The sequence below is a fragment of the Eupeodes corollae genome, chromosome 2 (genome assembly GCF_945859685.1).
Source record: "Eupeodes corollae chromosome 2, idEupCoro1.1, whole genome shotgun sequence".
Classification (NCBI taxonomy): domain Eukaryota; kingdom Metazoa; phylum Arthropoda; class Insecta; order Diptera; family Syrphidae; genus Eupeodes; species Eupeodes corollae.
In genome coordinates this window covers 44,602,951-44,616,690 of record NC_079148.1, presented here as the reverse complement: position 1 = coordinate 44,616,690, position 13,740 = coordinate 44,602,951, and the positions used below count along the sequence as shown (strand labels likewise).

The 13,740-nt window shown below is 34.2% G+C and overlaps 1 protein-coding gene across 13 annotated transcripts in view; it reads left to right on the top strand.

The window, feature by feature from the left end:
• The window catches only part of LOC129944161 (neurobeachin), a 684,301-nt gene extending 671,023 nt beyond the window's left edge, over positions 1–13,278 (top strand). For all 13 annotated transcript variants that reach the window (XM_056053379.1, XM_056053380.1, XM_056053386.1 and 10 more), the window contains 6 exons: positions 1,621–4,333; positions 4,399–4,569; positions 4,624–4,887; positions 4,960–5,156; positions 5,270–5,422; positions 10,749–13,278. In XM_056053379.1, coding sequence (XP_055909354.1) covers positions 1,621–4,333; positions 4,399–4,569; positions 4,624–4,887; positions 4,960–5,156; positions 5,270–5,422; positions 10,749–10,838 — 3,588 coding nt within the window. In that variant the 3' untranslated portion in view covers positions 10,839–13,278. The remainder of the gene's footprint in view (positions 1–1,620; positions 4,334–4,398; positions 4,570–4,623; positions 4,888–4,959; positions 5,157–5,269; positions 5,423–10,748) is intronic.
• The last annotated feature ends 462 nt before the right edge of the window (positions 13,279–13,740 follow it).

The window sequence follows — 13,740 nt, the reverse complement described above, 5'->3', positions numbered from 1 at the left end:
TTGAACGAAGGATAACAAATGGATACGCTTGAATGAATTGGATAATCCAAACCACTGCACACACACAAACTTTATTCATTGCTTTCGTTTCGTTTTGTTTCGTTTCATTCTGGTTTCCCATTCTATTCATTAGTTTTGTTTGGCTTGAGATACCGTACTGTGCCCTGCCATACCGACCTATATACACCACCGTACAATAAAACAACACATGCATGGCATAAAAGTCAGATTCCTTGAAACGCACATCACAGGAAGAAAAAAAAAAAGAAAAAAAAGACACCCTTTATGGTTCTCGTTCTCTCTATTCAAGCTAATTAATGATCCTTTATAATTTTGATTCTCAATTTCGTTTCGTTTTTGTGTTCAATTATGTGTGTGTTTGTGTATGGAGTTGTTTTGTGTGTGCTTTATGTTCCATAAGAGTGTATTATGATGTATGGTTAAGTTTTTTTGTTTTGTATGTTTGCTTTATTGTTTTCTTTTGTTTTGTTTTTGTGACGCCCAATATAATGCTCCTGCACTTTTCACAAATATTACGCCTTTGTTGGTGGAATACAAAAACAAAACAAATTTTTGTTTAATAGAATAATCACCCGCATAAACCCCACTACTAATAATACTTCAAAAAGGTAATTGCCATAAATAAGCTTAGTATATAAGTAAAATATTCACTTTAAGAAATACACTAATAAAGAAAGAGATGCAGAAAGTATTAGAAAGAGAGAGGCAACAGAGGTCGGACCTGGAAATGTTATACTTGACTCACGCTTCTCTTCGTAAGACGTCGATTAAAGTTTGACAGAAAAGAAAAAGAACGATTTTTCTTCATTTCATTAAATTTATTCCTTAAATTATCCAATATTTTGCAATATATTTGGTAAAATAAAGTTTGAGTTACGTAAAATTCCTACAATCAATAAAAATAACAATTTTCTGTCAATTCTCGAAATGGATAATTTCAAAAGATTGGAAACTGTGTTCCATTGAGCATTAAGCTCTTTTAAAATTAAAATTATCTTTGAACGGAAATTATATCCAAATGGACACTATTTCCCTTTTAAATAACTTTTATTTCTAAACCAGCGTTTAAGAATCGATTTAATGATACCACTTTTCTTGTGAAAAAACTATGATTTGATGTTATTTCTCAACAAAAGTAATTATGGAAATTATGCTTGTTTTGTTTAAATTAAGTCCTTGGGTGTTATGTCATCTCACCTTTAGACATTGTTTCCTGTTACTTTGAAATACTGCATTCGGCTTAAAATCTAAAATTTATCGATTCTCATGGCCACGTTTAAGGTAAAATCTAATTTCTTAACAGTTCCAAATTACGAAAAGGGAGATTTATTTCCAGGTCTGACCTACACAGCAAACTACAGTAAGCCAACCTCTTTAAACTGCCGATCACTACGTGCTATATACCTCGTGTTCCGTTTGATTGCAATAATTATGTATAACTGTTTGTCCTTCGTACTCACACACTCACTCTTATAACAACACCCGAGTATTTAGATAGAGAAAGAAACACTGCGATTTCATTCTTCACAAGTGTGAACTGGACCTTAATTATATTCAATGTTGCCTTATTTTTGTATTTCTTTTGTTTTCGTTTTTTAGAGCGTCGATTCTGATGCAGCTTCATTGAATATGAATTCAACAGAAAACGAAGTCCAAGAAGTTGAGTCTTCGAGTGAAATAATGGTCGATGATAACAAACCTAGCAATTCGAATGACGAAAGCTGGACAGATGTCAATTTGAATGAGGACGGTAACGATAAGATGCGTGATATGGAAGGCAATATTCATCATCTAGTGCCAATAAGTGCCGAACGTGGTGATAAACCTGATTCGGAGATATCGGTTGTACGTGTTCCCCAGGACAGTTTTGGGGGAGGTTCGGCGTCTGCTGGACAAAGATCAAGGCCGGAAGAGTTGCCAATTAAACCACCACTAGTTGGTCAACTTCCAATGACTACACCATCCCGCGAAGCTAGTCTAACACAAAAGCTTGAAATTGCTTTGGGTCCTGTGTGTCCATTGTTGCGAGAGATCATGGTTGATTTTGCTCCGTTCCTTTCGAAGACTCTAGTCGGTTCGCATGGACAGGAATTGCTGATGGAAGGCAAGGGTTTGACAACGTTCAAGAATAGCCAGTCAGTTGTGGAACTTGTAATGTTGTTGTGCTCGCAAGAATGGCAGAACAGCCTTCAGAAACACGCTGGCTTAGCTTTTATTGAGCTGATCAATGAGGGCCGTCTATTGTCGCATGCGATGAAGGATCATATTGTGCGAGTGGCCAACGAAGCTGAGTTTATCTTGAACCGGATGCGTGCCGATGATGTCCTCAAACACGCTGACTTTGAGTCACAGTGTGCACAGACTCTACTAGAACGAAGAGAAGAAGAACGCATGTGTGATCATTTGATCACTGCTGCTCGACGAAGAGACAATGTGATCGCCAGTAGGCTGCTGGAGAAAGTCCGTAATATCATGTGCAATCGACACGGAGCCTGGGGTGAGTCAAGCGGAAGTGTTGTGAAACCGGCGTACTGGAAACTCGATGCGTGGGAAGATGATGCCCGTCGACGCAAACGAATGGTTCAAAACCCCCGAGGATCGAGCCATCCACAGGCAACCTTAAAGGCCGCTCTGGAGAATGGAGGGCCCGAAGATGCAATAATGCAGACTCGAGATGAGTTCCACACACAAATCGCTGTCACCCGATCTCATCAGTCATCCCAACACTCTACAGATTTGCTAGATGACGCCGAGCTGCTGATCGAGGATCGCGAACTTGATTTAGATCTGACTGGGCCGGTCAACATTAGCACCAAGGCAAAGTTGATCGCTCCAGGGCTAGTAGCTCCCGGAACAGTATCGATCACCAGCACCGAGATGTTCTTCGAAGTCGATGAGGATCATCCCGAGTTCCAAAAGATCGAGCAAGAAGTCCTGAAATATTGCGATCATTTGCATGGGAAATGGTATTTCTCTGAAGTTCGAGCAATATTCTCGAGGAGATACCTCTTGCAAAATGTTGCACTGGAAATATTCCTAGCAAGTCGGACGTCGATCTTGTTCGCTTTCCCCGACCAGCACACGGTCAAGAAAGTCATCAAAGCTTTGCCCAGAGTCGGAGTGGGCATTAAGTATGGCATCCCACAGACGAGGCGTGCATCCATGATGTCTCCACGTCAGCTAATGCGCAACTCAAATATGACCCAGAAATGGCAGAGGCGTGAGATATCCAACTTTGAATACCTAATGTTCCTCAATACGATTGCCGGACGTACCTACAACGACCTCAATCAATACCCGATTTTCCCATGGGTTTTAACTAATTACGATTCAAAGGACCTGGACTTGAGCCAACCTTCAAACTACAGAGATCTATCGAAGCCAATTGGAGCACTGAATCCCAGTCGTCGAGCATATTTCGAGGAACGCTATGAGAGTTGGGAGAACGACACAATTCCACCTTTCCACTATGGCACCCACTATTCGACGTCCAGCTTCACTCTGAATTGGTTGGTGCGTGTGGAGCCTTTCACCACAATGTTCTTAGCCCTGCAAGGTGGCAAATTTGATTATCCCGATCGGTTGTTCTCGTCGGTGTCACTGTCCTGGAAAAACGCCCAGCGAGATACTTCTGACGTCAAGGAACTCATTCCAGAATGGTATTTCCTGCCTGAAATGTTCTACAACTCGTCGGGCTATCGGTTGGGTCATCGAGAAGACGGAGCATTGGTCTCCGACGTCGAGTTGCCGCCATGGTCGAAGAGCCCTGAAGAGTTTGTTCGCATCAATAGGATGGCATTGGAATCGGAGTTTGTTTCGTGCCAACTACATCAATGGATTGATCTGATCTTTGGCTACAAGCAGCGAGGACCCGAAGCTGTGCGAGCAACAAACGTCTTTTACTACCTCACCTATGAGGGAAGTGTTGAACTGGACGCAATCGCAGACCCCGTGATGCGCGAGGCTGTCGAGAATCAAATTCGCAACTTCGGCCAAACCCCTTCACAGCTGCTGATGGAACCCCATCCTCCACGAAGCTCGGCCATGCATCTGTCACCGATGATGTTCAGTGCGATGCCCGATGACGTTTGCATGTCGATGAAATTCCATCTCAACTCGCCCATAATACACATCTCAGCGAATACCTATCCGCAGTTGTCGCTGCCTTCGGTGGTGACAGTCACAGCCGGTCACCAGTTCGCAGTGAACCGATGGAACTGCAACTACACTGCATCCGTCCAGAGCCCGAGTTATGCGGAATCGACGCAATCGGCTGGCTCAAACCTACCACTTACTATGGATCCTGTATTGTGTAAGTCTCCAAGCCGCCGTCAAATTTGGTTTTGGTTTTTGTGGTAACTTAATTTTCTTCTTTAGCAACACAAAATACTGGACACAATAATCCGATGATTCGTCGTCATTTGGGAGACAATTTCAGTCAAATGTTGAAGATCCGATCGAATTGCTTTGTCACAACTGTGGATAGTAGATTCCTTATTGCCTGCGGCTTCTGGGACAACAGTTTCAGGGTTTTCTCTACAGAAGCAGGTAGTTTTCAAAAGTTGTCTGTCATAGCTTTCGACTAACATCTTTTTCTCTTAGCGAAAATCGTTCAAATTGTCTTTGGCCACTTTGGTGTTGTCACCTGCCTTTCACGATCAGAATGCAATATCACCTCGGATTGTTATATTGCTTCAGGATCATCGGATTGTACAGTGCTCTTGTGGCATTGGAATGCCCGAACACAGAGCATCGTTGGAGAGGGTGATGTTCCGACACCAAGGGCTACCTTGACGGGACACGAACAAGCTGTTACTTCGGTTGTGATTAGTGCTGAATTGGGACTTGTAGTTTCTGGATCCACAAGTATGACATTGAATTCTTTGTGTTTCCAATGTGTATTTAAACAAATTTGTCCATTTTTTAACTTTTTTTTAGACGGCCCGGTTCTAATTCACACTACATTTGGTGATCTTTTGCGATCACTAGATCCTCCCTCAGACTTTTATTCACCAGAATTGATTGCAATGTCCCGTGAAGGTTTTATTGTGGTCAACTATGACAAGGGTAATGTCGCTGCGTTCACAATCAATGGAAAAATGCTACGTCATGAATCGCATAATGACAATTTGCAGGTAATTTAATTTTATTAAAAAAAAAACAATTTTTGGAAAAGTTTATTCAAGCCATATTTTGAAACTTACTAAAACGTTTTGACTTTTATTTATTTTATTTCTCTTTAAAATAGTGCATGCTTTTGTCACGGGATGGTGAGTATCTAATGACAGCAGGTGATCGTGGTATTGTTGAAGTGTGGAGAACTTTCAATTTGGCACCACTGTATGCATTCCCAGCGTGTAATGCCGGAATTCGATCATTGGCACTGACACACGATCAAAAAAGTAAGTTCATTGATATTTTAATACAATTTTTGAATATAGAAAAAATTAAGAATTAATATTATAATATTTCTTTATAACTAAGTTACACCTTCTATTCAATACAAGTTTATATCAAAATGTATGATATAAAACTATATACAGGTACAGGGTCATTCATTTGTTGGCTTCAAAAGTAAACCTTAATCTATATAATTATAAAGTGAGGAATTTGCCATTGAGTGTGAAAGACAATACCTTTAATATGGTAGCCTTCGGACGATTTGCAGAAAGCATTTTTGAGGTTATGTTTAACAACTTTTTTGCATATCTCGGGCAGAATCTCTTTCATAACTTGGTCCATAATTGCAATAAAGTTATTGGAACCCCTTGTTAAAACCAAATATCGTCCGAGTCATTATCACCAATCTTCAAAAAGAAGATGTGCTGTACATCGATTCAATTGCTGCTGACGTCGAAAAATGAATAAATTCGGATCAATTAATTCGAAACATCAGTAATGGTCTATTTTCATCAAGTTTCTTCACAATTTCCTTAATGCGTGAAGAGTGATTACTTCTGAATCATCAATTTTGAAGTTACTTTTAATAATTTGCAATCGATGTTTGATTGCTATGGTATGAGAACTGAGCTTCAAAGGTTTCATATATTACGGAATGAAAGACCCTTTTTTTATTTAATATTATTCTATTTTCCTAAAAGATGCGGATCCTATTTGAGTTAAATATTGAAAATGATAAAAACTCCGATTAAAGCCATGTTCAGTTTTTAAAAATAAATTTCAAAAATATAGTTTCAGGAATATAAATTATTTCATCAAATTACAAAACACAATCCATGCCTAAAAAGTGGCACGGGTTTGCTTCTGTATACAAAAAATCTGTTTAAAAATAGTACCTACATAGGTATATTGGAAAAATTAAAAATATATCTGCAAACTAAGTTGTCTTCAAAAATGTAATTCTCTAATTTTCAATTGAATCTCATTAAAAATTGTTGACTAGGTTTAAAGATATAAGAAAAAAAATTAATATTTAAATCGGCTCACAAGTTCCTAAGAAAAACATTAAAACGGTTATACGCTTCTGAAGCATTACAAGAATATATTTGTTATATTAAAAGAAAACAAGTTAAAAAAAGGGTTTTTGGTAAAATTTGAGTTTTCGAGATTAATGATATTTTTGGTCTTAAAAAAACGCTTTAAATCTTAATTTACAAGTTTGAATACCATCGTCCCAATGTTGGAATCGCCGGATCCACTTATTCAAATTTTTACTTGCGACATATAGAAACTACGTATATGGCTAGCTTAGCATTCGTAAAAAATTTCAAACTCGAGATTTTAATCAACATGATATTACGATGATAGTGAAGTTGAAAAAAGTGGGTCCCGCGATACCGTCCTGTCTGTCTGTGCACGCTTTTACAGCCTAAGCCATTCGAATGAGTTCAAACTTTTAAGTTAAGGTTTTAAGCAGATTCGCGTTACGCGTTTTTTTCATTTTGACAAAAAACTGATTTTTTTGTTTGGATTTTAAAAAAACTATTGAATTTTTTTTCAAAATTCTATTTATCAAAAACTGTTAAACAATTTTATACGAAATTTAAATGTAGTGCTTATATTTATTTACAATCACTAAACAACTGCATACCAAAAATTTTTTTAGAACAAAAACGAAAAATTTTATTTATTAAAAATTAATTTAAAAAAAGAAACCGCTCAAACGATTTTCGAAATTGTTTTTGTAAAATCAAGGATTTTTTATTTATAAAATGGCATGTTAATTTTTGAAGAAAAAATTCTTTCCACGTACAATGTGAATATTAAATTATTGTTTTTAAAATAATTTTACTTGTATTAAATGTAACACCCTCCCATCGCACCAAGCCAAATCCTGTGCATGATCTCCGAAAGAGTTCATTATTTTGACAACATTTTTAATAACCTTCCTATCTCTTATCCAAATAAATGCATTTATTACATATACAGGTATTACGAGTACGTACAACCTCTACAACTACTGCTTACGTGTCATTCCATAACTAAAATCCAAAACGCGCATGAGCCTGACTGTAAACAACACATGAATAGCATTTTCTTGTACCTGTTCGAATGCTTGTTTTTTTTTATTTTTAACGAAAAAAATAAACTGAACGTAATAACTCCATGCTTGCGCTAAAAACTTGTAGGAAGGAAAGAAGATTGGATTGGTACCTTCTACCTACCAATAACATTCCTCCATTATCATTAAACATGTCTTTATCTATCTATCTCCATAAAGCTGAGTACGCCAAGTGAACTGTTCTATTTTCGTTTTATGCACCTACCCAACTACACAACCAATAGACTATCGCTTTACAATTTAAACATACATGTTCTTCCTCTTTCTTATCTTCAGATAATTTATTTTCCATCCTGGTCCTTCTAATATGAAATTCAAATAAAGATTTCTAAAGGAAAAAGCTTTGCACGAACTAGTAAAATAACCAAAAAATTGTTTTTGTTAAGTATGCTTCCAAGTATTTTTCATTTTCGGGATGAGTTGTATCGCGATTGGGATAAATCGGATCTTGTATATACAAAGAACATAACTGGAAACTACCTTACCGACAAAAAATAGTGTGTATTCGATAAGGTCATTCAAATACACAAACCTTTTCCCTTAACATAATATTTTGTTTAATATGTTTATTATAATAAAAGTTTTTGTGAAAAAATTATAAATTAATATTCAATAAAATACAATTCGCATAGTCTTCGAAAAATTCTCTTTGTTTTGAAAACTTATTTGTTAAAATTAGTTCCTTATGAGAGCCGAAAAAGGGAGACACGCTAACGAATTGATATATATGATAATGGTTAGGTTAGGTTGGAGTGGCTGTCCAGATGTCATTGACGCACGTAGACCTCAAGGGTCCACTGTGATACCACTAATGAGGTTACTCATGGGAGAGTATTGAACTTAAACAAACCATTTTGTACTTTTAATAAAGTTAGAGAGACGTTTTGTGTCCATCGTTGCCAGGTCACTGGTATTATCGAAGAAAGGATTACCGAGAAAGTTATTCCTTCTAATGGAGAGTGCTGGACATGAACATCGAAGGTGTTGGACTGTTTAATCTTCCTCCTCGCCCATGCAGTTTCTACAAAAGTCATTTGTGGGGACCCCTAGCCTCAGAGTATGTCCTCCTATTAGGCAGTGTCCTGTTATTACCTCAATCGTAGAGCTTATACTTAGTCTTCTCAGTGCAATTAAGCCTTATGACCGTTTTAAGTCAATACTTGGCCATATTTGCTTGGTTGCTAGGCAGGTGGTACTTTGGTGGACCATCTAGCATTTGTTGTTTCTAGAGCATATTGTTTGAGAAGATATTTGCATGTAGCAAGTGGTGTTCCTAAGTTATGTTTTTGTCTAACATTAGGCAGAAGTGTTCCGTTTTTGGCGAGCTCATCGGCTTTGCAATTTCCCGTCATCTCATTCAGAGATGATCGACAATCGTAGACTATTTCAGAGTTTGTGGAGACAGACGCGAGAGATTTAAGAGTGGCTTGGCTATAGGATAGACTGAGATTCAGTTGTCCCGAATAGATACCACTTTCAACTCCGTGATCGGTCTTTGAACCGTCTGTATAGAAGTGTACCGAATCGTCTTCCAGCGGTCTCTCTTCTTCCCAGGAGGATCTTGAAGGGATAGACACATGGAAGCTTTTACCGAATACTATTTTTGGGGTGGTATAGTCTAAGCGATCTGGGATAGATCTGAAACTGTCTAGAATAGTAGTATGTCCAGTATTGTTACTGTTCCATTGAGAGGTGGCTCTAAGCCTCACACATGAGTTGGCTGCCACCATTTTGGAGAAGATGTCAAGAGGTGTTAGGATTAAAAGCACTTCCAGTGCTGCGATTGTAGTTGAGCAAAGTGCTCCTGTCATGCATGCACATACCTGCTCACCGCTGGACTTTGATGACCTTATTTAGATTTACCATCTTGTCCAGTGCGGTCCACCATACGACAGCTCCATAAATGAGTATCGGGCTGATTACCAAAGTGTATAGCCAGTGGGTTATTTTTTTATCTTCTCGAAAAGAGTATTAATTCTGTTTTATGTGGATTGACGTCCAGGCAACATTGCTTGGCCCATTTTGTTAGCCTATTTAAGGTATTTTGTAGGAGTTCCGAGAGAACTTGGGGGTGCTTACCAGATACAGATATTGCAACGTCGTCGTCAGCATAGGCAATCACCCTGAATCCTTCCAATGATGTAAGTAGGTCGTTTACTACCATATTCCATTAAAGAGGCGAAAGGACTCGATTCACCGATCTGGTGGTTGTAAAACTTTTCATCCTAGAAGTTATTGTCCTGCTTTTGAGCATGAGACTTATAAGATCTATAACGATAGTACGGTCCATATAATTTAATGTTTGAACATTATTTCGCAAATGTTGACCTTGGCTCCGCCTTAAATGTTCCATCCGCTTAGTCCAATTTTGGCATACTCTTTCCATTATTTCGGCCGGTATCTCACAAATAAATGATTCAATGTTGTCTTTCAATGCATCAATTGAAGCAGGCTTGTCTGTATAGACATGAGTCTTACAATTCTCCACGCAAAATATTCTTAAAGCGTTAAATCGATCTAGGTGGCCAACTCACCGGTCCCGAAAGTAAAATAAAATGTTTACCGAACTCGCGTCTCAATAAGTCCATCGTTGCGCGTGCTGTGTGGCATATGGCACATGGATATCATCTCACGGTAGCGCTCACCATTCACAGTTACGTTACGATTCACATCATCTTTGAAGAACTAAGGTTCAATGATGCCACCAGCCCATCAACGGCATCAAACTGATTTTTTTTAGATACGTTGGTAGTTCTTGCAATGCTTCTGGCTGGTATTCACTCTAAGATCGATAATTCTGCCAAAAATGAGTTTCGTCGCTAGCTGAAAGAAGCTATGAACTTTCTTAACAGAGCACGCATTTTGGTAATATAATTCATTAATTTGCAAGCGTTGTTCGTTTGTAAGACGATTCATGGCTAAATTATAGATCGAATTGAAGATGTTTGACAGTGAAACAAAACACGAAACGTGCGTCAGCGTTTTAAACCAGCGTTGCCAAAAAGATAATAGCTAAAAAATCACCCTTTACAACAAAAACGAGTATATTCCAAGTAATTCCTCAGATGGATACTAGGTAGAAGATTAATTCTTTATTATACAAAAAATGGTTTACAAATTTCATTTCTTAAGAATAAGGGCATGACTTTTCTGCCGTCTTCCTGGAACTAACAAATAAAATATTCCTCCATCTTATCTTTTTAGATATCTCCTTGCGGGTCTATCAACAGGATCAATTATCGTATTCCACATTGACTTCAATCGATGGCATCACGAATACCAACAGCGTTACTAATGTATGTATGGAATATATCACAAACATCCAAGATATCGATATAACTAAAATACAAAAACAAGACAATTCGAAAAGTCGCCGTAAGAAAAACTAATTTTTACACTAAACACGAAATTAATTAAAAATAAATTAAGCAAATTCTACATTATGATATACATCTCCATAGTGAAGCCAAAACTAAACTTATCACCGAAGTACTTACATGAAAAAATACATTATTGCAATTCTCTAGAAATTAATTTAACTACATTCCCTTCCTCCTCTTAAAGAAATCGTATTTAGCATAAAGAAAAGGTAGAGAAAATAATTTTTAATTTAAAGTTAATAATTTTAATTAAAAAAGATTACATCCTACTAATCTTTAATTCCCTATACAAAACAGTGGCCAAAATACTTAAATTAAAATAAATAAAAGGAAGACGGAGATTGTAAAATTAAACTAAAAAAGTACGTTACTTAGGAAAAAAAAAACAAAAATTAACCATAATTAAAAAATAACTTTATTAGTAAAAAAGTTCGTTCGAAAATAAAGATTTTTTTGAAAAAAATAGACGCTTGGTTAAAACAAATATAAAACAGAAAAGTAAATAACTTAGTGCTTTCTCTCTTAAGAGGAATAAAGTGTTGCTTAAGTGCGTTTAAATAGATTTCATTCAGAAACTAAACAAAAAAGTAAAAAATTAGAAAATATTTTTCATAAGAAATAAATAATATATTATTAAAAATAACAAAACAAATCGAAAGCTAAAGAAAAAGAAAAAGAAAACGAAGAAGATCAAGTGAGAGTGCAGAAATAAAAACATGTTTTTTGAGTAAAAACTGCCGAAAACAATGTAAACTTACTTATGATGTAAATATTGTGCTAAAAATATTAATTTTCATTTTTCAGTTTTTTGTTCTCTCTCAAGTTAAACAAAAATTATGATGATTTTAAAAATCATAACTGCACTTTTCAAATAATTTTTTTAAATCGTTCGGCAAAAATAAAATACATAAACTATGAAATTATTCATAAGTTCAAAAATTCAATCTTCGAATTTTATTCGCATATATAAAAATAAATTACTTCGTAATCTTCAAGACTGTGTAAACAGTCGGGTAAGTAAGTTTGAAAAGTTCTTGTTAAATAAAACCTCCTTAACTATTTGTACTTATTTTGATGTTTTTAACTATTTTTAATAAATTGTCCTTCACTTTTAGTCCAATATCAAACTAACGTCCTTTTATTCAATTTAAAAAAAAAAAACATTTTTTTTATTATAATTTACAACAATTGCAGAACATGAACATTTGTTTTTTAAAACTTAAATCTGCATTTCAATTCCTATCATATTTTGTTGTATTAATATTAAAGCCAACAAAAACTTTGCTTAAAATATTATTTAGCCATTTTTTGTGTTAGGCTCAACAACAATCATTGAAAAATAATAAATAAAAGACAAACAAAAGAAAAAAACAAAACCTAACTGAAATAAATCAATATTTATATACATACATAAAAATAAATAATATATTTAATAAATATAAAAAAATGTGAAAGTAATTAATACCTACACTATTTTTGTGAAAATGTTAACATTCCGCCATCCAATATTATTAAAAATATTAAAAAATAAAAATTAAAAAAAAAATACAAAAAAATTAACGCTTAGCTAATAACTAAATATAAATAATGTAAGTTTTAAACACGAAATAAATCTAATACTATTTAAGGAAATAAAAAATATTAAAAATATAATTAATTAAATAAAATATGGCGCAATTTTTTTATTTTTGTTTCTTTTTTTTCTAGAAAATAATATTAACGTATTTTAAAAATACGTTTTCGCTATTCTGTCCAAAATTATTAAAACAAAAAAGAAAATACCATTAAAAAACATGGAGAAAAAAAATCATTTTTAATGTTAACTTTAGATTTTAAAGTAAAACATAAATATGAACATGTTAAACAAAAAAAAAAAACAAAGAAAACAAGTGTAAATATTTAAACAAAATGGTGTAGATCTGTTATATTTTGTTTTCCTTTATAAAGCAATTTTGTTAATTAAATTAAGAAAAGAATACAAAATGGTGGTGGGTTCTCGTTTTCGTTTTTATTTTTATAATTGATTTTTGTTTTTAAATTAACACTCATATATTTTTTATTTTTCTTGTCAATTTCTCAATTATGTTTGCAATTATGATAAATGTAAATATAGAGTAAATAAATTTTAAATAAATGCCAAATAAAAATACATGAGAAAAAAAAGTAAACTTTCAAAAAGCATAGCTGTAGTTTATTCAAAAAGCCAGCAAGATTTTTTATTTTATTTTGCAGTAATTTATAAAATATCTAAAATGAGAAAATAAATTTTAAATTAGAAAACACAATTTTTGTATGCATCATTAATATAAATATAGTAAAAAAATTAAACAAAAAAAAAATAAAATATGACACAAAAACATTTTTAAATATTAAACACAAAACATAATTATACAATGTGTCCGAAACAAAATTAATTTTTTATTTAAGAAAAAAGTAAATATTAAATTCTTTATTGCATTTGCACGATATAATATTGAGAAAAAAAATTAATTAAAATTAAATTTTACACAAAAACACACACATTCACACTAAAATTATAAATTTTTTAGTCTCAAAAAAAGAAAAAAAAAACATAAAATCATAACTACGCGTGGCTAAATTTAAATTAAACAAGAAAAACAAATAATTAGTAATTTTATTGATACAATTATAATATTTATTATATTTTGTCAATGATGTTTAAAATAAATACAAAAATGAAATAAAAGCTAATTTACTTAAATAAAATAGAAATGAAAATAAAAATAAAATGCAAACAAAAAAAGATAAAAACAAAAATAAAGAGAAAAATATATGCAGATAACTTAAATTTTAAAA